This window comes from Passer montanus, unplaced genomic scaffold, assembly GCF_014805655.1.
Source record: "Passer montanus isolate IOZ18808 unplaced genomic scaffold, ASM1480565v1 scaffold41, whole genome shotgun sequence".
Classification (NCBI taxonomy): domain Eukaryota; kingdom Metazoa; phylum Chordata; class Aves; order Passeriformes; family Passeridae; genus Passer; species Passer montanus.
Window position 1 is genome coordinate 7,413,962 of NW_024368930.1, and position 23,638 is coordinate 7,437,599.

The 23,638-nt window shown below is 53.9% G+C and overlaps 1 protein-coding gene across 6 annotated transcripts in view; it reads right to left on the bottom strand.

The window, feature by feature from the left end:
- The window catches only part of NOL4L (nucleolar protein 4 like), a 61,930-nt gene that overhangs the window by 12,562 nt on the left and 25,730 nt on the right, over positions 1-23,638 (bottom strand). Inside the window, exons 1-2 of one of the 6 annotated variants that reach the window (XM_039719363.1) lie at positions 13,879-14,093; positions 8,295-8,436 (exon numbers count right to left, since the gene is read on the bottom strand). In XM_039719363.1, the coding sequence (XP_039575297.1) occupies positions 8,295-8,403 (109 nt within the window). In that variant the 5' untranslated portion in view covers positions 8,404-8,436; positions 13,879-14,093. Of the gene's footprint in view, positions 1-8,294; positions 8,437-9,229; positions 9,540-11,560; positions 13,411-13,461; positions 13,532-13,878; positions 14,094-23,638 lie in introns of those variants that run through there. The other 5 variants (XM_039719364.1, XM_039719367.1, XM_039719366.1 and 2 more) reach the window with 5 other exon arrangements.

Below are 23,638 nucleotides of genomic sequence, written 5' to 3' on the forward strand. Positions count from 1 at the left end.
CCTGCCAGGTGGTATAGGAAATGAAATGGGAATCTAATATCAGTAGCCAGCACCTACTAAAAGAACAATTTAGTTTATACAGGGATGGATGTACGTAAATAATGAGGTTTTAAAACCCATGAGGTACAGATATTTTCTTATTTCTGTATTTTTACACGTTATACGCTACCAGAAGCTCCACACACAAAGTGGTGGGTTAATCTCAGTATTGTGAGGAGAGAAATGGCGACAAATTCAAATTGCTGAGTCCTTGGGTCCAAGTGGGAATGGCCTCAGCCAGCTTGAAAATGCAGCCAAGCTCAGGAGGGAGCTGCAGTCTCCTTGTTGGAATGCATGGGCTGGGGATGAAGATGGGGATGAAGCTGCTGCCTGGGCAGCCTCCCTGGGGTATCTCCAGCCCACAGTCATTCCTGAGAGGAGCCAGGGAGTGGGAGCTGGGGAGAGGGAGCAGGAGCATTCCCACCTTGGGTGCTGGGACCAGATTTAGGCTCCTGTGCTGCTTTGGCAGCTGTGTCAGGACTCTGAGCAGTGCTGAGGCTGTGTTGACCACACTCCATTTCAGCAAAACCCACCAAGCTCTGGAGCTTGGAGAGGTTTTCTGCATCTCCCAGCAGTGCCCAAAGCACATGTCAGGAGCAGGGCTCCAGCAGCAGCAGGCGAGCAAGGCCAGGCTGTGCAGCCATGAATATATTCATTATCAACCAGCACGAGCCTGGTGAGCTCCCTGCTCACGGCTGGAGCTTGGCTGCACGAGGAGCCCCTCTAATGAGGATAATTGGGAGCCCCCCTGCTCCACCCCCGTGCCCTAATTGAAGCAGATGGAACTGCAAAAACAATGTCACTTCTAACCGGTTTGATCTTTCGGTTGGAAAACGGGACTATTTCGTTCTCCTGTTTAATCCCCTCGAGCTGGGGCTCCTTGGGCTGCATGGAGCTGGAGCAGCCCCTGGCACTGTGCAGGAGAGCTGAGGCTGGAGAGCCCAACAGAGGCAGCTGGCCCTGAGGTCCGTGGAGTGCTGCCCTCTTTGGCCCCTCTGCAGAGGCCAGACCACGACAGGACACGTGGAGAGGCTGGGGAGGTGGCTGTGGGGGAGCAGCCTTGTGCCTCTGCTGCAGCCCCGGCATCTCCCCGGCGTCAGCCCAGGAGAGCAAGAAGCAAAATGGCTCCTTGGGCCGCCGTGCTGGGGGAGGAGGGGATCAGTCACTTATTAAATGAATTAATCAGGGCTCAGCGTTTTCATTTTGAAGAGGCTGCTGGATTATCCTTGATTTCTGTGGCGCTGGATTTGAGGAGATCAGGAGGGGAAGGGGCGATTTCCAACACCTGCTCCCCAGGAGATTTTATGGCGGGGAAGTGGTTGGGTTTAACGTCTCTGCCGGCGCAGGCCACCGCACCACTCTCCAGAGCAGAGTTAAAGATGAATGGGGCAAATTGTTCCTCCTCCTGTCACATCTCCAGAGCGGAGACAAAACCTCTTTTGACTCAGGAAACAATGAGCTTATGTAAGAGCCAGCGGCCCACGGAAACCTCGCCGCAGCCCCACACCATGCAGTGGGCCAGGGTCCACCCTGCTCTGCCCACGTCCCACTGCCATGGGACCCCTGGCTGGCCTTGGGGCAGCCCTCCCTTGGCTGCTGCCCACCTGCCTGGGCGGTTGTGGGTGTCACAGCCATGCCAGGTCCCACCAGTGACCCTTGGTGCCCCATGGGCCGTCATGGATCCACCAGCCAGTGCCCTGCCTGCCATGGCTCCACGGGTGATGGCAGTGCTTCTGCCACACCTGACTCTTCCTGTGGCTCGCGGGTGGGTCTGTCCCATTTCCAGCCTGCCGTGGCACCGGAAAAGGATGGAGCTGCACACCCAGCCTGGGAGTGGCCGTCAGGAGGGCATAGAGCATCCCACCGCCGCCCGCCTGGAACAACAGCCAGGAAGATGAAAAGTGCCATAAATTATTCACTCACAAAAGAGACAAGAAGGGAGAAGAAGGGGAGGAGGAAAGCCTGTGAGGAAGGGATACTTAATACAAATTAGAGAGACCGAGTGGGAATGGGGGCCCCGTGGGGGGGTCACTGCTGGGTGTTAGAGCCACACTCATTAGGGGCAAGGGACCACCACTGCAGGGATCCTGCACCCATGACTGGGTGGTGAGTGGCAGGAGAGGCCCTGGCCCCGCACTGCTCACACAGTCAGAGCACGGAGCCCATTTTCTCCAGGTCCTGCCCAGCGTTTGCCTCCAAGATGCATAAGAAAGAAAAAAAGCAACGTGGCTGAGGGCCGCAGTGCACTGGGGCTGGCCAGGCTCCAGTTAAGACGCTCTATTTCCTGTCTTCCTTCGCTAAGGCAAACCTCGTTATGTCCCAGACAAAGTGTCCACCCTCCACACTCCCTCCCTGGGTCCCTGCCTCGACCAGAGCCCTTGACGAGGCAGACATCTGGCAGGGCCGGACACAATGCGCGTCTGCAGGGAGAGCTTGGCCGGACAAGGCAGCGCTGTGCGGCCGCCTCCCTGTCCCCTGCCATGAAAGGTGCCCCCCAGTGCCGTCTCCCCCCGGCTCCACTGCCCGGCCCGAGGGAGCAGCTCCCTCCGGCACTGGGATCTCACCGCGCCAGCCCCGTGCTGGACGTTTTCCCATCGCCAAAGCTTGTCAGCTCCCGCCGCACAGAGCAGCCTTGTCACAAACACTCTCTGTCCCTCGGTTTTCCCTTCTCCTCCCAAACACTGTTCCTTCCCTCCCACTGCTGCTCCTCCAGCCACCTTGCAGCTCAAGGAATGCTTGAGCAAGGAGCTGGCCCTTGCTCACACTGAGGAAGGAGGTGGCACAGCCCAAGCCTCTCCTTGTGCCACTGCTGCTGGCAGCCACCCGGATCCTGCTGCAGGGAGGGGACATGCTGTGGCCCCATGCTGCCAGGGCACTGCCTCTCCCCACGCCAAACAAACGAGTTTGGTGGGTTTGGGCTGGATTCGTGCCAACTTGGTGCCTCCAACACAGACCTACCACCAGAGAGACCATGCTGAGCACCCCCAATCCTTTAGGAACTGTCCTTTAGCACTGTGGGGCTCACCCCTCTGTCTCCACTACCCTTCTGGTTGGGGGTACTCAATTTGGGGAGGAAGGGAGGGGCACAGGTGGTCTGGCTGTCCACAGCCCGGTGATCCTCTCTGCTCCAGATTAAGGAAGGGACTCTCAAAACCCTGCTTGGTGCACCAGCAGGATGAACTGACTGACTGGGCAGTGCCTGCACCAGCCATGAGAGAGCTGGAGCTGAGCTCAGTGCACCAGGCTGGGAAAGCCACCACAGCCTCACAGCATCCCTGCTGCACTCCCCAGCCTGGCAGCAGGGAAGGACAACTTTCAAAGGACACCGAAAGGAGGGTGTTTATCACAGGCCAGGGCCTTTGCTCGGGAGGAGCAGACGTGTCCCTGGAAGAGGTGACGGGAATGGAGTCACCAGCCCAGACCGCCCAGGCGAGGCAGGCACACATTTGTTGACTCCTGCTGTGGAGCCAGCATGGCATGGGGACACCCTGGAGAAAGAGGAAATAGATCCCCAATGAAAATGAGATAAGGTTGTGTCCAGCTGCTGCTGGTCCTAGTCTTGTTTAGAGCTAAGGCTTTAGGGGGCCAAAATTCAACACAGGCACAAAAAGCCCTGGAAAGAGCAAGGATTTTGCACCTTGGGCTAAACAATTGTCTTGAGGCCCACAGGCCACCTCACGCACTAGCCAGCCATCAGACAGCTGCCCAGGGTCTGCTGGGCTCTCCCTGTGGCTTACAAAGGGTGTTTGTTTTCACCTGGAGCAGGGCTAGGCTGGCTGGGAGCTGTGTGATACCCAGTGCTGCAGCAGTGACCCTGTGAGGGCACAGTGAGGTGGGCACCACTGCCCCACAGTCAGGTGCTAACTGTCAGAAGTACAGCTGTGGAGTAAGACATCATTTGAGGATGGAGCCTGGCTTTTGGTCAGCACTTGTCAAGAGGCTGCTCCTCCCCAGAAAAGCTCTGCCAAACCAGTGGTTCAGGGGAGCTGGTGATGTGCAGCACATCATGGCATCTCATCAAGTGCCAGAAGTGTGACACAGAGCTGTAGGAGATGTGCCATACCAGCAGAGAGTCTGCTGTGCTGTGGGTGCCATCCCTGACATCCCAGGGCAAGGTGTCCAGGGGAGTGACACACCTTACCTGGGACAGAATTATGGAAATAATGCTTGCCCACATGTCCTTGAGGTCTCTCCTTGTAGCACTCCTGAGGAATGTCCCCAACACCCAGAAGCCTCCCCAGCCAGCTGCCTCAAGGGATGCCCCCAAGAAGCGTATGCCTTCAGAGTTAAGTAGGTTAAGAAAGTCCTTTCTCCAAGGTCTGGATTAGCCACTGCTGCTCAGCGGGGACGCTGCCAGGCAAGCGAGGACGGCACGTGGGGATCTCAGCAGAAGGGGATCAGGCCAACATGGTGCCATGAAGCAACCCCCTGCTCCCCACATAGAGTAAGCACACTGTACACCCAGGAGTTTTCCCTGCTCTTCAAAAGAGGTTAGGGAGCAGCACGCCCTGCCTGTGGGCTGAGCACTGCTCCTGGGCAGTGGAGCAGGATGTACAGCCAGGGACAAGGCAAGGTGGATCCTGCTAGTGGGCAGGACAGAGGCTCTTCTATATGAGTTCAAGCACTTTGCCATGTCACACACTGAGGTTTGGGGTCTGAGTCCTGCTTACTTTCAAGGGCATTGCACTTGCCAGAAAGTCACAGCAGACCTGGGGTGGATACCCTGCCCAACCCCACACACCAGACCAAACTGGGAGGTTTGTAGAGCAGTGCTCGCCTGTGGAAGCAGAGAGACTCTGAAGATGGACAGAGCCCAGCTCAAACTACCACAGCAACACAGCACCAGGGCCTGGGACCTGTGCTCAGCTGGGACTAGGCATGGGATGCCTTCAGGAACGGAGATGGGCTCAGACAGCAGGATGGAGCAGCACTGAGGGTGCCTTTGCTCGCAGCGTGTGCTGGCCCCCGCAGATGTGTCCCTCCAGGATGTCCGGCACAATAGCTGCGCTTCAGCAGCAGAGTTTGTGTTGATCTTGCTGTTGCTTTGGGCAGCCGGCGGCTTCCTGCGGGCACGTACGCTGTGAGCAACATCCGACTGGGAAGGGATGTTGCTGGGAGCTTCATGTTTTCCGTGCTGGGGCCCGCAGGATGAGTAACAAAGGAAAATGGAAGGAGCGAGTGTGTGTGTGTTCAGTGTCCCTGCTCAGGGCTGGCTGGTGTATCCTAAGTCCCACCGTGTGCCCACTGACCCAGCTGGGACCCCAGCTCTCCTGACAGTGCCTGCTCTGTCCATGACCCACCCAAGGCTTCAGGTGTATTCTGCTCTCCCTGCAGTTCCAGGGCTGACACCAGCTGTAGCATGGCTGTACTGGGCACCCAGGACAAAGAAGGTGTTGGCTTTTGCTCCAGCTGCTTTTTAGGCCTCTGATGATTTAGCAGGTACCTGTTTATCAAAGCATGGGATGACAATTCCCTGTTCTCCTACCTCTCTGGATTTCAAACAGCTCTACTCTATGCCACAGAAGAGCATTTGCCACTCCCAGGCCTTAAAAAGACTTGGAGCTGGTGCTTTGGTCCTTTAAACAAGACTTTTTTAACAAGCCTGTCAGATGATACTGCTCTCCTACTAGGCAACTCTTCATTAAAACTTTATACTTTAGCAAGCCTTTCACTGAAGACACACTCCAAGCATCACACCCGTCAAACAGCAGCGGGCAGGACCAATTTAGTAACTCAGAAGGTTTCCCCAAAGGCGGAGAGTATCCAGTCCTGAACAAGCTCCCAGCTGAAGGACGTGGAGTGCAACCAGATCCCTCTGCAGCTCCACGATGCCCAGAGCTGAGCCCAGCCTGGCTGCAGGGGATGTGTGGGGCTCACTTTAGCACTGGCCAGAGCTTTGCAGGACTCCTGCAGGGCACAGGGCACAACTGAGCACAGGAGATGTGGGCAAACTTCGTGCTTGGGAGTACTTGGGCTGCCCCAGTGCAGGCACTCTGTGCTGGCAGCTGGGCTCCAGTGAGGCTCCACAGCTTATGTGGGCTGGTTACTCAGATTTTTTGCACAACCTTAGCAAGCTCGTGTGAACCCGGAAAACACATTTGTTTCCAAAAAAAAAAAAGCTTTCATAGGTTGAGAGAAGAGGAAACTGAAGGCTGGTCGAGACTTTGATTGTGCACGTTCCCTTCCCCACAGCAGTAATCTGCTTTTTCCTCTCACAACATGCTCCTCTGCTCTGTGCTCCTCTCCTTTAAGGACCCACTGCCCTCCTGGGTTACTCCATTGTCCTTTTTGCTTTCACTCTCTTGTGTGTGCTCCATTCCTGGGTGGGAGCATTGGTTTGGCAGAGGGACTGGCATGAGGCAGCATCAGTCTGTATTTAGAGCTCTGATACAGATCATGGGCATTCCCATAGGCACAAAACCTCAGTCCACAAAATGCTTCTGAAGTGTGACAGCCTGGTGAAAATTGCAGTTCCTGGGGTTTTTTTGTATGGGTCTCATCTGTCACCCTGGGCTTGGCTTGCTTATTTTTTTGACACCATCACTTCTGATCCACCAAAGTCTACCCAGGTCAGCTGACGCTGACAACAGGGACACTTGCAATCCTGTGGGACTATTTCTGCTTTATTTCTCATCACGGAACCTTACAAAAGAAATTAAAGGAGCCAAGAAGAGCCCCAAAGAGGACACCTGCTTCTGAAGAAAAACCACAGGGCATGAAAAATTGGAAGCAATTCCTAAGAGGGTGCAGAGAGAGAGAGAGAGAGAGAGGATTTAGATTTAGTGAGAACATCTTGATTTGCCTAAATACGTGAGTCCCTTATTAAATTACTGTCCTGTTGAATAATAATGTTCAGCAAAGGGATCAAAACTATGTCATTCTAGATTGTAAATGAGACTTGGGAATTCAGTGGTGAGGGCTAAGTCACAAGCCTGAAATGTCCCAATGGGAGAATGGCAAAGTTCAGGGGGTACAGAGAGACCCAGTCAGGCTGCAGGGATGAGAGCTGCTTGTTGGGGTGGAGGCTGCAGCCTAGTCCTGAGGAGCCAAAAGCTTCTATGGGAGCCACTGTCTCACCACCAAAACACTCTTCCCTCCTGCCAAGACACAGCCCCCTGGGGCCCTGGGCAAGCAGAAGTGCCCGTCCCACCACCGGGATGCAGTGCTGTGCAGTCAGGTTTCACATCCTCACCAAGGCTGCCTGGCTCTGGGGCTGGGGCTGGCTAGGGAAAACCAGCAGTTTCCCAAAACTGCAGATTTGCAATGGAAACTGAGGTGCCACAACTCACTGGACTGAAGAGAGCAGTGGCCTTGCTGTCCCTGGGACTGAAGAGAGCAGTGTCCCTGTTGCCCCTTCTGTCTCTACCATCCCTGCCACTGGCCACACCACCAGCTAAAGCCACCCCAGAGAGACCTGCCAGCACAAAAGCCTTTTCTTTCCTTAGGGGTGGTTTTCCAGTCCCCTTTCTTAAAGCAGAACCAACCCAGCCTCAGTTGTTCCTCAGATTCCTCTGCTCCTCCCAGCAGCAGCCAGGCTGGGACAATGAGAGATTCAACCTCCTGAGCAAAAGCCAGTAACAGTCCAACCACCAAATCCTCCCAAGCATCACAGCGATGAACTCTGACCCGAACTCATACTTCTACCACTTATTTACTTGCTCTTGTATTTTAGGCTTGCATGTTTCACAGACGCAACACAGCACTGCTCTTCACAAAACTCTTCCACCCAGCCCACGTGTGCTGCTTTCAGCCCTTGCAGCCGCCCGCCCCGAGGGAGGAGACACCCACGTTCACCCCACACAGCATGGCTGTGGCTGCTGCAGATTATTCACAATTTCTTGCCTGGGGGATGCAAGACCTGTCAAAGGTGCAGCGTTCCAAACACAGAAACCTGTGACTGCTGCAAAGCCTTGGCATACTCCCTGTGTTCAGAACTAACAGGGCTCTCCTCATCACCTGGGAAGAGGATATGGGGAATGAAATCCTCCCGTTAGAAGGGGATTTAGTGACCTTTTTCTGGAGGAGCTGGGGGACAGCTCCAGGCAGAAGAACCATCAGCTACGAGCTGGACAGGGCCCTGGCTGAGCAGGAACCCAGAGGCTAAATTGGAAGGACTGGAAGCCAGCTCTGAGCTGATATGAAATCCATCCCCCAGGTGGGACACCTGATCAGAAAGGACTGGTTAATGTTTAATCAGCCACAAAAACATCCTGTGGCAGAGGCGTGGGGCTCTTCCCGCCCGCCGGGGGACTCACCGTCCTCATGGCCGTGCAGGTTCTGCGGGCTGCGCATGCTCTCGTCCTGGCTGGGGCTCAGGCTGGAGTTCAGGTGCTGGTCAGCTGAGATCCATGTGGAGTCGTTCATATCAAAGTCCTCGCTGCTCACCGACGTCTCATCCTGGAGGCAAGCAGGAAAGGGTTAACTCATGGAGCTATTTCCTTTCCTCCTTTCTCTGGTTTTAACATCTCCTCACCACACTCCTTCCTAAAAACAATTGGCTGGGCAGCTCCTGTTCCCCGCCCTGAGAAGCCTTGCTGGCCCCTTGGGCTTCCCAAGGCCACAGCAAGCAGCCCTTCCCTGTGCAGGGCGAGGTGGCTACCCCAGCAGGGACCAGGGCTCTGCTTCCTGCCTGAAGACTTGCCTGAGCAATGGCACTGTCTCTAATTGAGGACAATTAGAAAGAGCTCACATCCTGTAGGAGCGGATGGCTGAGCCCTGGAGTTTACCCTTTAATCTCCATCCACCCCAGTGTGCTCCTGGCGAGGCAGCGGCGTGGGGGAGCTGAGGACAGGCAAGAAATGGCTCCATAAAACAACCTGGACTTTTCTGAGATCAAATCATCTGCTACACAAGGAATCACCAGAGCACAGGCAGCAGCAGGAGTACCTTCTGGGGCATACCTGGACACAGGTATGGATCCCCAAAGATCTGCACTGCCTGATGCTGCAGAGGAGGCTCCTCCAGACCTCTCCAGAGGGATATTGACTCTGTACCCTGATCAAAAATGACAGCACACACCTTGGGAAGGGGCTGGGGGAGTGAGGTCCCCAGGGAGACAAGGACACCCCAGCTCAGGCCAGGGACCCCAGCCAGCCGCCTGCTCCCTGACGATGGCATAGATGACATTCCTCTCTCCCACTTGTGCAGCTCAAAGGACATTTTCTCTCTCCCTCTCTCCCTTCTCACTAACCTTTACAGTACTTTGAGACACAGCCCTTGGATCGCTTCCAGTGCCGGAAAGGTCAGCCACAGGATTTCAAAACCATCATCATAAAGGCAGCACTGAGATCCTGAATGAGAGGAGGGGCTGTGGGACCTCCCCAGGCTGAACTCTCCTAATGCAAAGCTTGGGAGGAAGCAGATACATGTTCCTGTATGGACACGGTCCTGCTGGTGATCCCTTTATCTGCCTTCCTCTCCCTGCTCCCCTCCCAAAGCCAGGGGCACAGACAGCCCTGGGGTGCAGGGGAACACCAAAAATGCTTCCAGAACCGCTTTCAACTCTGCTTTCCTTTGATTGAAACATTTCAAAGGCTTGTAAACCTCTATGCTCTTGTTTTTTTTTTACCCTCCCCCTGGTCCTGAGATAAAATACAATCCCTGCTCCCTTTCCGTGTAAGCAGTAATTGGCAGCACCCCTCCAACCTACGCCTGCTCCTCATAAAAACGGCCCTGTCTGGCTGCCGCTGGCTGATAGTTTTTATTGTGAACAAACAAATGTCTTTAAAGACAGGTTTGTGCTTTTCCTCCCAGCTCCTTGTCCCTGCAGACACATCTGCTGGCTCAGGGCTCGTGCTGGCCCCAGCCCGCTCCCTCCATGTGCCTCCCGGGGAGTTTCCTGGAATTTACAGCTTGTGAAACCCTGCACGCACCAAGGGACGGACTGATGGACAGACAGACAGGGCTCAACAGCCCCATGTGTGCCCCCCAGAGGGACACCCTGACCCCAGACCCACCAGGTGTCCCTGAGCAGGAGGGCAGAAGGTAGGGACAGGCACATGGTCCCTGGCTCAGCTCAGCTCCACTGCCACACCAGGCACAAAGCAATCCTGCCTCTCCAGAAACTCCATCTTGTACGTACAGGAACAGAACTGCAAAGGTCTCCCTGTTGCAAACTATAAATAGTCTCTTTATTGTAAGCATTTGCAGGGAAGCAGCCACCCTAATATCTGGCCTTCTTCACAAGGCTTACTCAAGATTACTGTCAGGCTTAAGAGACAAATGCAAATGCCAAGGTCCTTGCTACCCACAGTCTCTCACCTGTCCGGTGAGGAGGAGGAGCATGGGGAATGACCCATGATGTTTTCAGGTTGTTCAGGCTCAGGTGCAGAGGACATCCAGCCCCAGCACCCAGCCACAACCCAGGAGGCACCAGGTTCTCTGTGCACTCACACGGGGGAGAAGCAGTGACACGAAGGATGCCTTGCATGCACATGCAATGCAAAGTGCTTTATAAATGTGTACAATTCTCTTGAGGTGCAATAACATTCACCTATTATTAGAAATACTCTGGCTATCAAACCAGAAACTGATAAGCTATAAATGACTCAAATTAAACAAGGCTGTCACACATCCACCAGTCCAGGATCAGCCACCAGCAGAAAGTCACCCCCCACTTTCCAGACAGAGCTTTCTGCTTTCCAGCATTAATATCCTTGGCCAAAATGCCAACAGGATGAACTTCCCAGCATCTCACAGCTCACACTGCCCACCCCAACAGAATGCAAAGCCAAACGTGCAGGTAGAACCCTTCCTGGCAGTGGGAATTGTGGAGAGAGCATCCACTGCCTGCTGAGTCTGGGCAGCCACCCGGCTCTGCCCACACCACAGTGCCCCAGGAACTCCTCACACCTTTGTGCCTCTTTACTAAAGAAAGAAAAGCCCCAGGCTCAAGAGTGGCTCTGGCATCCCCATCACTCCCGCTCTGGCACCCTGCACTAGCCCTTGGCTGCATTCCTCACTGCTTGTAGGAACACCAGAGGCCACCAGCAAACTCCTGCCTCAGCACACCCCTCAGAGACCAAAGGCTGAACACTGTGACCTCCAAGGGCTGCCCATGAACTGCTGGCACTGCCTCCTCATACCAGGGACAATCCCAGGGACAGGAGGCCCCAGCAGCAGCGTCCAGAGCACCGGCTGCCCAGCACAGCCAGGAGCAGAGGGACAGCAGCACAGCACAAATCCAGCCTCAAAGCACAGGACACCAGAGCAAGATCAAAATTTCTGGCTAGTGGGAGCTCTGAATCTCCCTGGATGCCAGTAACCTGGCTGAAGGCTGAGCCTTGCAGGGGGCTCCCCATCCAGCCAAACAAGGAAGCATTTCTCAACAGCAGCAACAGCCACGACTCGGAGCAATACGGTAAATGTAATCTACCCTTCCACCCTCTTTTGGCTTGCAAGTCAGGCAGCTCATTCTTTTTCCTCTCTGGGTTCTCAGGAGAATTCCCTCTGCTAATTTCTTCTTTCCTGTAAACAAACTTCAAATGAAACTTTCATTAGAAAACAGAATGCAATCCATTACCAGTGCCTGTCTCAGGACCTGCTGCCTTTTCCCCAGTTCCACACCACTCGTGGCACAGATGGAAATGCCAGTGGCGCCCCAAGCAGCCAGCCCAGAGCCAAACCCTGAACCCCGGCACTGCTGCTGCCGCCCTCCTCCTTCCTGCCTTTCCCAGCTCTCCGGAGAGATCTCACCCCGCAGTAAAGTCCCATCGCTTTGTTTCCAATGTTCAAGGGACTGAGCGATCAAGGGTCAGGCAGCAGAGCTCCTCTCTGCAAGGGGAAGTCAGATCCTGCTGCTGCACACTCGCAGGGCACACCCAAACATCGGAGCAGGGCTCCCGGCACCACTCAGGGTTTGGAAAACAAAATCCTTGCTACTCTCCTTATCTACAGTCCAACATTCACAGCTGCTTTACAGACATTCACAGCCAATATTTTCTACCCAGCAGAAGCAGACACTCACATGTGCAGGGCTCACACTCCACATTTCTGTCCCACTTTCCATTCACGATCTTCAAGCACTGTGCCTGCAAGTGCCCGCTGAGCTTCCCAACTTCGCTGCGAGTTAGAAAACTACTCCTCGTATTATAAAGCTGGAACCCCCGGCTACTGACAGCCACCCTGGCTGGTCCAAGAACACAGCGAGTCGCTGGCAGGTCCAGGAACCTAATGAAGCCCCCCGGACTGCAAGGCTGTAATTGCTAGACAATGTTTCTTCACCAAAGCCCTTCCTCCTGGAGAGCAACCTCCCACAGCACGGGCTGGAGCAGGGCAGGGGGGCAAGCTACTCTTATAACCTCGTAAATATATGCAAGACTATCGGTAACATGCTTATTTTACAGCCAGGCTCAGTTTCTCGGGGACTGCCTTCCAATCTCTCTCCAGTCATTTACATGCTGTGCCTCACGTTTAATATGCCAAGCTCCGAGTCTCAGGACGGTTTATTTTCTCTCTTTAAGTCCTTTTATTTTAAAGCATGTCCTTTCACGCCACAACCTACTATCCCGACGGGATTTCCTTGCGCGGAGCAGGAACCGAGGCTGTGTGCCGTGCAACCCCCCCAGCACACAGCCACGCTCAGCTTCCCACCAGAACCAGCCGTGTTTTTAGAATCAACAAAAGGCAACGCGTGACTGCCAGCCCCCGGAGCTGCTCCAGCGCCACGCCGGTGCCGTGCACGACCTGCCCGGCACAGGCAGCCCCCAGAGCCGCCGAGCCCGGCCAGGACAGAGCCCGCAGGAAGGCAGCCTCATCTCCGCCTCAGCCACTGTTTAAACCCAGCCCTCTGAGCATGCCAAGAAGGTATTGAACCAGATTTGACCCTAACTTAACCAGTTCCGCGCAGAGAAAGGCTTACTAATGGAAGATAAAACACTCCGGGTCAAAGATTGGTACTGCGGCCGCGAATAGTGTGGTGGACATCGCTTCAAAGAGCCGAGAACGCCTCACGGCACACGGGTGTGCGCGGGCTGTGGCGGCGGTGAGCTGTGACTGCGCTGCCTACTCGTGTGTACAATTCCCACACCAAAGAGAACATCCCCGGCGCTCTTTGTCAGGTCACTTACGTCCTTATTTACCGCGATTGCTGCTGATTTCTACGGGACCCGGCAAAACCCGAGTAATTTCCTACTTCCCGAAAATGGGCAAAACACTTAATTTTAACGGCAAACGGCAAATGCAAGAGGAAGGGAAGCTCATCCCCTTCGCCCCCTCCCCCTTCTCTAAGAGCTCTTCTGGGAACCCCCCGAGCATTCCCACCGCCCCGAGGCGCGGGGAGCTGCCGGGGCGGGGGGCGGCCCCGCAGCCCCTTCCCGGAGCCGCTGCCCCGTTCCTGCTGTTCAGCGGGGAGGTGCTGAACGCGGGGCAGGGGGGACCGGGCTGCACGACTCCCACCACCACCACCGCCCCGGAGCCCCGCACCTGCCTCCCCCGCACCTGAACTTGCTCACAGGCGTTTGCTTTTCCGTGCGAGGTGGGGACGGTGACTGATACCGCGCGGTGTGAAAGGGCACTTTGCTCTTCCCCCAGCACCGGGAAGCGAGTGCCGGGGGGGGGACGGACCCGGTTTTGGAGGCGGTGGCCAAGAGGAGCAGCGCTGTGGGCTGAGCGGCCGGGGGTCCCCCTGTCCCCACCCTCCCCGACGGCCGCGGGACCCCGGGGGGACGCGGTTCCCACGCGCGTGTCCCCGCGGCAGCGAGGTGCGAGGCGCCGGGCGAGAGTCCCCGTCCCCGTCCTACCCCCGCCCGCAGGTAAATAGATACACCCGCGATGGAGCCCTGCCCGCGCGTGTGCGGGGCTCAGCGTGCGGCGAGGATTGACACGTAAGTAGGGCTTTACCTCCAGGGAGGCGGCTATTTCCAGCACAATCCCCTCCCGGGGTCGGGGCTGATGGTGATGGCGGCGCGGGGCCGGTGCCCGGGGATGGCCGGGGACGGAGCGCTCCCGCCGCCGCCTCCTCCCACTTTCTTCGGCGCTTTTGTGCTCTTCCGGGCGCGGGGGAGCCGCGCCGGGCGCGGGGAAGGACGCGCCGCCCTCCCCCCCCCGCCGCCGGCTGCCGGCCTGCGCCAGCCCGGCGGCGCGGCGGGGAGCGCGGGGCGGAGGGACGGAGGGACGGAGGGAGGGGGCCCGGGCTGGCGGCGCTCCGGAGAGGCTGACAGCCAGCTGCTGCCCGGGGAGAGGGGCCGGCGCTGCGGAGCGCGTCACTCCCGGCTCCCGGGGGGGGGCGGGCGCACCGGGCCGGGCGCGGCGGGGGGCGCGGAGCCGCGCCTGGAAGAGCACATTGTGGAGGGCCGGGAGGGCCCTTCCCCGGGAGGAGACAATGTCCAGGGCCGGGCGCCTGCTGGAGAGCGCGAGAATGCGCGGCCGGGGCACGGCACGGATCGGTTCGGATCGGCCGGGAGGGCCGCTACCCAACCGGGCATCCTCCGCTCCGCACGGCCCGGGGGGCTGCAGCCGATCCGGGGACCCTCCGCTCGGCACAGCACCGGGGGCTGCGCCCGTCACGGCCCGGCCCGGGGATTCTGTGCCCGCCCGGCTCGGTGCGGCCCCGGGAGCTCCGTCCCGGGGTCCGCCCGTGCGCGGGTGTGAGTGAGGGGCCCCTGCAGCGAGCCCCGGGCGCGGTGGCTCCCGCAGCCCCTTCCCCGCGCGGTGGGTGCCGCGGTGCCGAATCCTTTTGTTCCCGAGGATTCTCCCTCGCTCCGCGGGAGCAGAAGGACCCCGCGCTGCCGGCAGCACCATCACCCACCGCCGCAGCCTCCGAACGCCGGAGCAGGGCTGTTGGGAAAGCAGCGGCTTGCCCAGCACAGCTCTGGGCAGGGCACCGGCCCCAGGTCCCCGGGAGGATGGGGATGCTGCGGCCCAGCTCTGGCAGGGCAGTGCTGGGGGTCCCGGCATCCCCCAGGCTGGGACCTGCTCCCAGCCTGGACTCCGAGGGCAGTGGGTCAATGAGCTCTGTCCTAGTTTGGGATCACCATGATGGGATGGTAATCCCCATCCCACTCCCCAGCCCACGTCATGTTTCACTATTTAATGGTTACAAAGGAAATGGTTTATGAAATAAACCAAGTGTAGCAGTTCAGTGTTGAGCCAGCAATAGGCTGGTACCAGAAATGGTGCCAGAGGCAGGATGGGAACTGCCAGGTTTGGGTTTATGGCTTGTTAGTGGGGATGTCCAATTATGATGTTATCTGTTCCAGCGTTAACCACCACACTGCCAGGGAAGAGGCAAGGGAAGAGGGTGGCTTAGGAAGATCTGAGGCCAGAGGTGAAAATGGGCATCACTGACTACATTTCCCTCTCCTCCAGGCTGGTCACAGAGCCAGAGGCTGAAATGCAAGCACGGGAGCCCTGGGGGCCTTCTGCAGGAGGCGGATGGCTGGGAGGCCAGCGGCCTGTGAGCCCCCAGCCACAGGGACTTCTCTACACTCCCTTCCAGCTCCATGGCTGCCGCTCCTCCCTGAAGCTAAAATAAAATCCTGACCATTTAAGGTGAACAGGAGCCTTGCCGAGAACCTCAGCAGAGCGGGCTTTAACCCCTTCCCATTGCTGGGCTTTGTTTACTCCTTGCACTTCCTTTGGCTTCAAGCTAGACCGGCTTAAAGCCATTTGAGAGAGCACATCCCCTGGGACCAGAGTGCCTGTCCCTCCATTTGGTGAGCTTGCAGAGGACACAAACTGGCCAGGACGCGAGTTTGAAGCACAGTCACTATTCCGTGCTGCCTCACCATGTGGACACTCTTATTTTATACTAAGTGCCTTTGTGTGGGTTAGCTTAATCCACTTTGGAAATGGATTAACCTAAATTTCACATCGGCAAACTTAGTGTGGAACAGCCGGGTCCACACAGGGACTGAGGGAGGAAGAGCCATTGAGCAAGAGCTGCTGGGCAGGAGCTGCTCCCCGGGCAGGAGAGGGGTCCTGACCCCAAGGGGGGTCACTGCTGTTACAAGTGGGGTCATGAGCCCGACAGAAATGCAATTGTTTGTGCCAGCACACGGGGTCACGAGGCTGGCAGAAGTGGGGCTCACCAGCGGAAGAGGGGCTGCCTCCAGAAACACCAGGGAGGCTCTGGGAAACAGCCCACCAAGCGCCTTTCCAGTGGGTACTTTTCGGATTCAAATTGTCTAGGGGGAAATAACTGGCAATTAGATATAGAATTGGTAATAATAATTTATCGAGTTGTCAGGAACAGGGGTAAGTGCCTTACGAGATTACACATTAAAAAAAAACACACACCATAACAAACTAGTGCTGCTGTTACTATATCATATATATAATATACATCAAATATATTATTTATAAGTCACTTCCTTCCCTCTCTCTTCACAATGTGTTCATTACCTCTGGTACCTGCCAGCCCCCTCACACGGACACAGATCTGCCCATGCAGAGAGCCTGGGGCTCCCTGTCCGACTGTGTTGGTCCAGCAGGTCCTGCTGGATTCCCCCAGAGCTGAGCTGCAGGTCCTGGGAAGAGCCATGTCCCAGCTGTGACAGCACCCACACCACAGAGCCTGCCCCAGCACCAGGCAGGGATGCTTCCAAGGGCATCACTAACAATGACCTGACCTCATCTGTTGTCATTTCCTAAGGCAAAGCTCCACGAGAATGCCAGTACTGCTGTCAAACCCAGGAATACACGACATTTAAAGCGCTGCAGGAGCTTAATTGAATGGTTGTGGTGCTGTGGATTGTGGGCACAGGGATCTAGTGGTGGGAGCAGGGACTGCAGGCTCTGGCCATCACGCCAGAGGAGTCACTGACTCATGGACGACCTTGTGCGAGTCACTTGATGTTCTTGTGCCTCTGAAAAGTAGGTTAAATAACAAACGGGACCTCCTGCACTGGGTCCTCCGTGACCATCAAACCCTGCTGAGGAATAAGCAGTGAAATGTGATTTTCTCAGGGGTGAGGCCAGGAAGGAAACAGGCAGGAGGGACTGAAGGAGGGCATGGCATGAGGGGCAGACACAGCTTTTATCCACACTGTACCTTATCTGCCATCCAGAGCAGAGTCAGGGAAAAAATGGAGGGTAAAGATTTGGGAAACTTCATTAAAGACCAGGTTCCTTGTGGGCTAAGGGCTGTATTTCCACTTGATCCTGACCACTCCTTCCTTAGAAGCAGCAGTAGTTAGCATCTGGCATGGGCATGAATAAAAGGGGTTTTCTCCTCCCAGGAGCCAAGACCAAGAGAAGGAAAGGAAATACAGCTCTGTACTTCACAGGGTACACCAGTCATTGTCAAATACTGGAGCAGGGAAGGAGCTTCTGTGGATAGAATTTTCTTCTTAGGGAGCACAGGGAATGGGTGTTTGAAGGGACAGGTCCCTGACAGTCAAATATCCCCTAACATTCCTTTCCACTGCCCAAATCCACAGCCCAGCAGTGATCTCTGCACTGCTCTATACAGCGAGGACAACCCTCACAGCTTATCTCTTGGTCCCCCAAATCAGAATTGAGTAACCACAAACAGAACCCCCACTAAACCCATTTTTGGCCACTCTCAAGCATTCCACATGATTCAGAACCCATCCTTGTGAGTAAAACTGACTCCTCAGCTCCTTCTGTGCACACACAAACTGCTGGTGTGGGTCTGAGGGGTGTGTGCAAGCACACAAGGTGCAAACCTGCCCGCATAGGTTGAACAGCAGCAGAAACAAAAGCAAGCACACAATTCAAGGTTAAAAAGCTGAACCACACAGCTTCATCTTCTGTAATAACGGAAATCATTAATAACAGTTTGCACTCTCAAAGTAGTTGCCATCCAAGCTCTTGAAGAGCTTTATTAGTGAGCAAGACCTCAGAAGTCTCTCTAAGGTATTATCCCCTTTTTAAAGGGAGAAGGCAATTAAGAAACAGCCATTTGTGTGACTTGATCAAAGTCAATGTACAGCACATCAGCACCTGAGCTTTGAGATGATGCAGAACAGCCCACCATGCACAGCTTTCCACAGGAACAGGACAGATCCAACTGGATCCATGAGACTACTCCATGGATGTTGCAAGAGTGTTTTCCTCACTCTGAGGCTGACATCTGTAGTTTTTTCCCTGGAAATATTTCCCAGCCCCACTTTACAGGCCCTGAACCAAGACCTTGTTTCCAGTTTTCCTGGGAACAGCTGCCTTTGATACTGGTTAACACACAAGGGAATGGGCAGCAGCTCTCCTTACCAAACACAGAATGTACTGGGAAGAAATGAGGAATTAAAGAGAGGTAGTGTGGCTTCTTATTCAGTGTTCCCAAACACAAGCTCATGCTGCTTGGCTGTAGCAGGCTTCTGAGACCAGGTAACGGGCACCAGGACAGGTGTGTGTGGTGGAGAGTGATCAGTCCCAATTTTCTATGGATGGATCTGCATGACAACCACAGCACCACCAAAAGCCACAGAAACTTCTAAAATCCCCCAGCCACTTCTCCAGGACCTTAGCTGAGCTGCACAACACCACAGGGAAGTGAAGAGAGAGTGGGGAAGGGACCACCAGTGCAAGAGAATGGACTGGAGCTGTCACATGGAGCAACTAAATACACCTGAGTACTTCAGGGGGGTGAACTGTCCCCAGCACCACTAGAAACAGGCAATGCCACCTCCTTTCTTATAGGAAACAGCATGATTAGCCCCAAAACAGCAAAGAGTCAGAGCCCTGGCATCACTTCTCACTGGAAGCCAAGAGCTCCAGTGGCAGGACCGACCCCAGCCAGCCCACGTTGGTCTCACACTGTTTGCTCACAGCACACGTCACTCTGAACAAACACAGAGCTCACCTGGAGCACTGGGAAAAGTACTGACACATCCACACAGTGGGAAATAAAAGCTGCCGAGTTTTTACTAGCTGGGAATGCCAGAGTTAATTCCCAGTAAAAAAAAAAAGTTGCCTTTCACTGAAAGCCACCCATTCACACCAGGGTGAAACCAGGCTAAATGGATCGGTCATCTGACCTCCTGCATCTCATGAGCCTTTAGGACAAGGATGAAAGTTTTGCTAAAGCATCTTTGCCCGTAAAGAACACTGGTGTGACAGCTGGACCTGGCTTTGCCTGGACTAACTCTGTCGTTAAGAGCAGATCCGAAGTTTCCCAGGCAAAGCCGGCTCCGGCGGCAGAAGCTCTGTCCCCACTAGAGGGCTGTGCAGCCGAGCAGCGAGGAAATCTGCTCCTGACTCGGTGTCTCCCTGTGCCTACGGCCGGTGGTCCCTTCTGTGCCTAAGGAACTTCTCTAGTGCTCAGAAATTGTCTTAAAATTAGCAGCAGGAAACAATGATCTTCCCAAACCATGACAATACCTCTTGAATGAGAACTATCTAGAGCTCAAGTCAAGTTGATCTAGAGGTATTTATGCCCCCTGAGATGTTTAACACTCTCTTTAATGGACTGGGAAGTACCTTATCATCCTCATGTGATGCAAACGCATCATCCCACTTCCTGTCAAGTACTGCCTTCCCCACCTCTGTGAACACACACAGCGTTTCTTCAGGATGCCTTCATGAACCACTCAGCTAAACCCAGGTCCCAGGGCTTGTCCAGCAGCTGCCAGCTCTGCCAAATTTGCTCCTGGTCTCTGGACTATGTGGAATGAGATGTCTGCAATTCTCACTACTTCCAGGGTGAAAATAAAAACCCAGTGTGCCTTCCTCTGCGGCTGCAGGCTCCCCTCCCTGCCTTCTGCACCCCCAGGACTGGCTGGAGATGGCTCCAAAGCAGAAGGAAGTGAGTGAGCTGCCAGGAGAAGATGCATCTTAGCTGCTCTCAGAGCCTCTGAGACACTGAAGTGAGCAAGAACAGTAATGGGTGGACGAGGGAAAAGGGAGGAGGAATTCACATTGCCAGCCAGCCTCTGGTCATGAGGCTCTGTGAGCTCTCAAATCCTGCAGAGGCTTGATCCTCACCAGCACCAGACAAGACCAACTCCATGCACATCAGTGGGATTTAAGCCCCTGCACCCCCTTCCAGGATTATCCAGCTGTCTGAGCTAAAACATTGCTTGAAATAGTGCTCTGAAAACCACCTCACATCCACGCACCATCACACACTCCAGGCTTACAGGAAATTACTGGATGGATGGGATGTGTGATGGTGCAGGACAAGGCTCTGTCCCTCTCAGACACTTACAAGTCAGTGCAGCAAAGCCATAGCAACAAGGAAAACACTCTTCTTATTTCCCATCCAAGAGCAGCTCCTGCCATTCACTGATTGTGTGACCTTCTGCCAGCAGGCACTGAAGCAATCTTTGAAAACGTTTCTGTATCATTTAAACCTGGTTACTTGGCCCTGGACTGTTCCTGCCAAGGTAGCAGCAACAACTCGAGCACAGAGAGAGAGCCTGGCATTTCAGTGCTGAGATATGTCCTCTTAAAATCTTTCTATTTCTCCTGCTACCAGTGGAAACCCTGCCCAACAGCAGCATAAAAAAATAAATCCAAGGCTGAGGCTGAGTAACGCAGAAAAGATTGTCTGAAAAATGACTGCAATAGAAAAACCAATCATTTAAAAATGCTAATATTTAGCATTTGAAAATGAGGTGGAAGGATCATTATAGATAAATATCAAATATCTTCTATTCATTCCTTTTTGCTGCTAGATTGGGAAGGTCAGGAGTTCAGAGATGCTTTAATGCCTTGGTTGATACCATGAAATGGGGCTAATTCAGCACTTTGGAAAGGGTAAGGGGCCTGGTTTTTCACACATGTGAGAATTGGTTTAAAAATGGGGATAAAGGAAGATTCCCACCCCAGAAGAACCTGCATGTCCTCCTGAACCCAGTATAAGCAACAGGGTCTCTGCTGTTTTCCACTGTCCCAGAACAGATGTTCTGACTCCAAAAAATATATCTAAATATGTTCAGTGGGAACTCTTCATTTTGTGAGCAACCACGTAAAGAGCTTCTCTTCTGACAGTTTTTTGTCCCTAAGCAGGAATAAAGTGCTTTCTTTAAGGTTCTTCTGGCTGTGCTTCCTTCTAGAGACACTGGTGCCCTAATACTGATGTGCTTAGCAGCACTAATAGATTACACTTACATGCACTTTTTTTTTTTCTCCTGAATAATGAAGTTAAAAGGCCACTTTGGCATAAATTCACTCATTGTTACCCCAAGTGAAGTGAGTTTCTCCTGGTGCTGCTGCATACAAATAATTGCTTTTGGCCAAAGCCAAGGGAAACACGAGTCCATTGCTTAATTTATTTCTATTAACACCATCAAATGTTAGTGAGAGGGAGGCAGCAAAGTGGCACAATGGCAGCGCTCAGCGAGAGCAGCCTGCATGTGCTGGTAGATAAAACCCTTGCAGGGGATATCTGCATAGGGCAAATTTTAAAAGCAGGTTATTTTCTCCCTGTTTTGCATTTGCATAAAAGTCAGAATTATTTCTACTGTCTTTAGAGGGCTCTTTCAGATGGCAAACACCTGGAACTCCAAAAGCTGCAACACCTGGACTGTGCAACCCTAACCCTGGGGAAGGGAGAGCAGCAGCCTGTGTCACACAGCCCCTGTTCCAAGGACCACGCTCCACACAGACTGCCAGGTTCTTCCATGAAAAAAGGATGGCACTGTTTTCTTTCCAGTGCAATGTATGAATAAATAGAATAAAATTGGCAGGGGAATGCTTGTGGAGGGAACTGCCCCCTATTATTTGCATTATTACACACATTATCTCCAGGTAGCCTCAGCATTAGCAGCTCCAGGTCCAGCCACAGCTGTCTCAGGTGTGGCACTTGCTTTCATTCAAGTTACACCAGGAGAGGTTTAGGTTGAATCTGGAAAAACTTCTTCACCAAAGGGGTTGTCCAGCCCTGGAACAAGCTGCCCACCATCCCTAGAGGGATTTAAGCCATGTCAATGTGGCACTTGGGGACATGGTTTAGTGGTGGGCTTGGACGTGCTGGGGGAATGGTTGGACTCAATCATCCTGAAGATCTTTTCAACCTAAATAATTATATTGATTCCCCACGGGAAGCCGGGGAATGTCCCATGTCAGAAGGGACTGCACTCAAATCCTGCTGCATTTTCCCCAGCAGGTCCAACCATCTGAATCCTCTCCAGACTTTTGTCATGATGGAAAATTTCAATGCTTCAGAAGTCTGAGCAATAGGACTGATCCTTTTTTTTACTTTGTTCTCAGGAATCAGTTTCAGTAACACAGTGAACAGCAATTTTTACTTCTTCCAAACAGGTTTTTCCCTTGGCTGCTACGGCTTGAAAAGCTTCGAAAGCTGCGCTGCAGCGTAACGACAGGAGCACAGGAGAAGGAAAACTTTAGAGGCAGAGAATAACATCAAACCATTTGATTTATGATCTAAACCAACAACTGCTGGTTGCCTCAGCTGGTCCCTTTTTGTTCCCACATGACATACACTTCTATTCCAATCTCTGCAAGCTTCGGGAGCATTCATGTTAGCAGCACGTTGTATCGATCTAGTGACAGTTCCAGTGCAAACTGCTGCACCAAAATTCAGGGTATGAACTCTAAATTACTAACCAAAGTTCTCAAAACAAGCATCCCTAAGCAGGCGGCTCAAAAACTCAAGATCCACTACTGAAGCCTCCCAGCTTCTGGGTGGTGTGCTGTCCTGGGAGTAAGATCAAACTGCAAGGTCAGTTTTCTACCTGTACACACTGGATACAGGAGTTTAATGAAGCTTTGTAGCACACTTCCCTTAAGCGGCTTCAGAGCCAAGAGGAACTGGTTGAAAATGCATAAATGGCTACAAGTCAAACCACTGAGTCCTCTGCATGCAGCAAACTTAACCTGAAGCAACCACCTCAAATGAAAGCACAGCCAGCTTTCATGGCCCTGAGTCCCTGATGTGGTGAAGGACAGGATGCAGGGTCTGCCACACCAATGCCCCTCTGCCAGGAGCTGCACTAAGACCCAGCAAACAGTGCACAACCCAAGGTGGCTGGAACATGTTGGCCTATTTGTCCAGAAGTGGTCCCAAACTAACAATCAGATGGCACAAAGGGGCACATCCATCCACTCCATCTGCACAGCCCAGTTCAGCCCAGCTGCCCCCCAAATTGTCCACAGTTCTACTGCCTGACCCATCATGAACACGAAACCTGGCACATCAGCCTTTCACCTTTCAAAACCTGAAACAAATCCTGAAACTCACTCAAGTGTCAAACAAGTACAAAAGAAAAACCTCTGAGACAGAAGTGCTTCCCACCAGATGCCATTTTGTCCTCCAGCAAGAAGGTTTCACAACAGAAGTGATAGAGGAGCTTGGTATCCCTCCAGCAAACCCACACTTGGCACTTTACACCCTGGCAGTGATGCTCTAACCCACATCCCTTTAGGAAGCTGCTGGATAAAAGCCCCCAGCAACGGGAGCTCAGGCTCCCAGCAATGTTTTCCACCACAGCACCATGCAAACGCTGTCACATCTTGCCACTGGCAGCAATGTGTGAAATCAGGTTCAGGTTTCAGTGTGCTGGAAAGAAAACCCAGCACTGGCTTCCAGTGCAGATTGTGGGGAGCAAGTAAAACATACTTTTCTTTTTATAGACTGTTTCCATGGTGCACAGAGGTTCCCATAGCTAATTCTGCAGCTGCAGAACTTCAGAAAATTGCACAGCCTGGGTATAATCCTGTGGCAGGGTGCCCCATG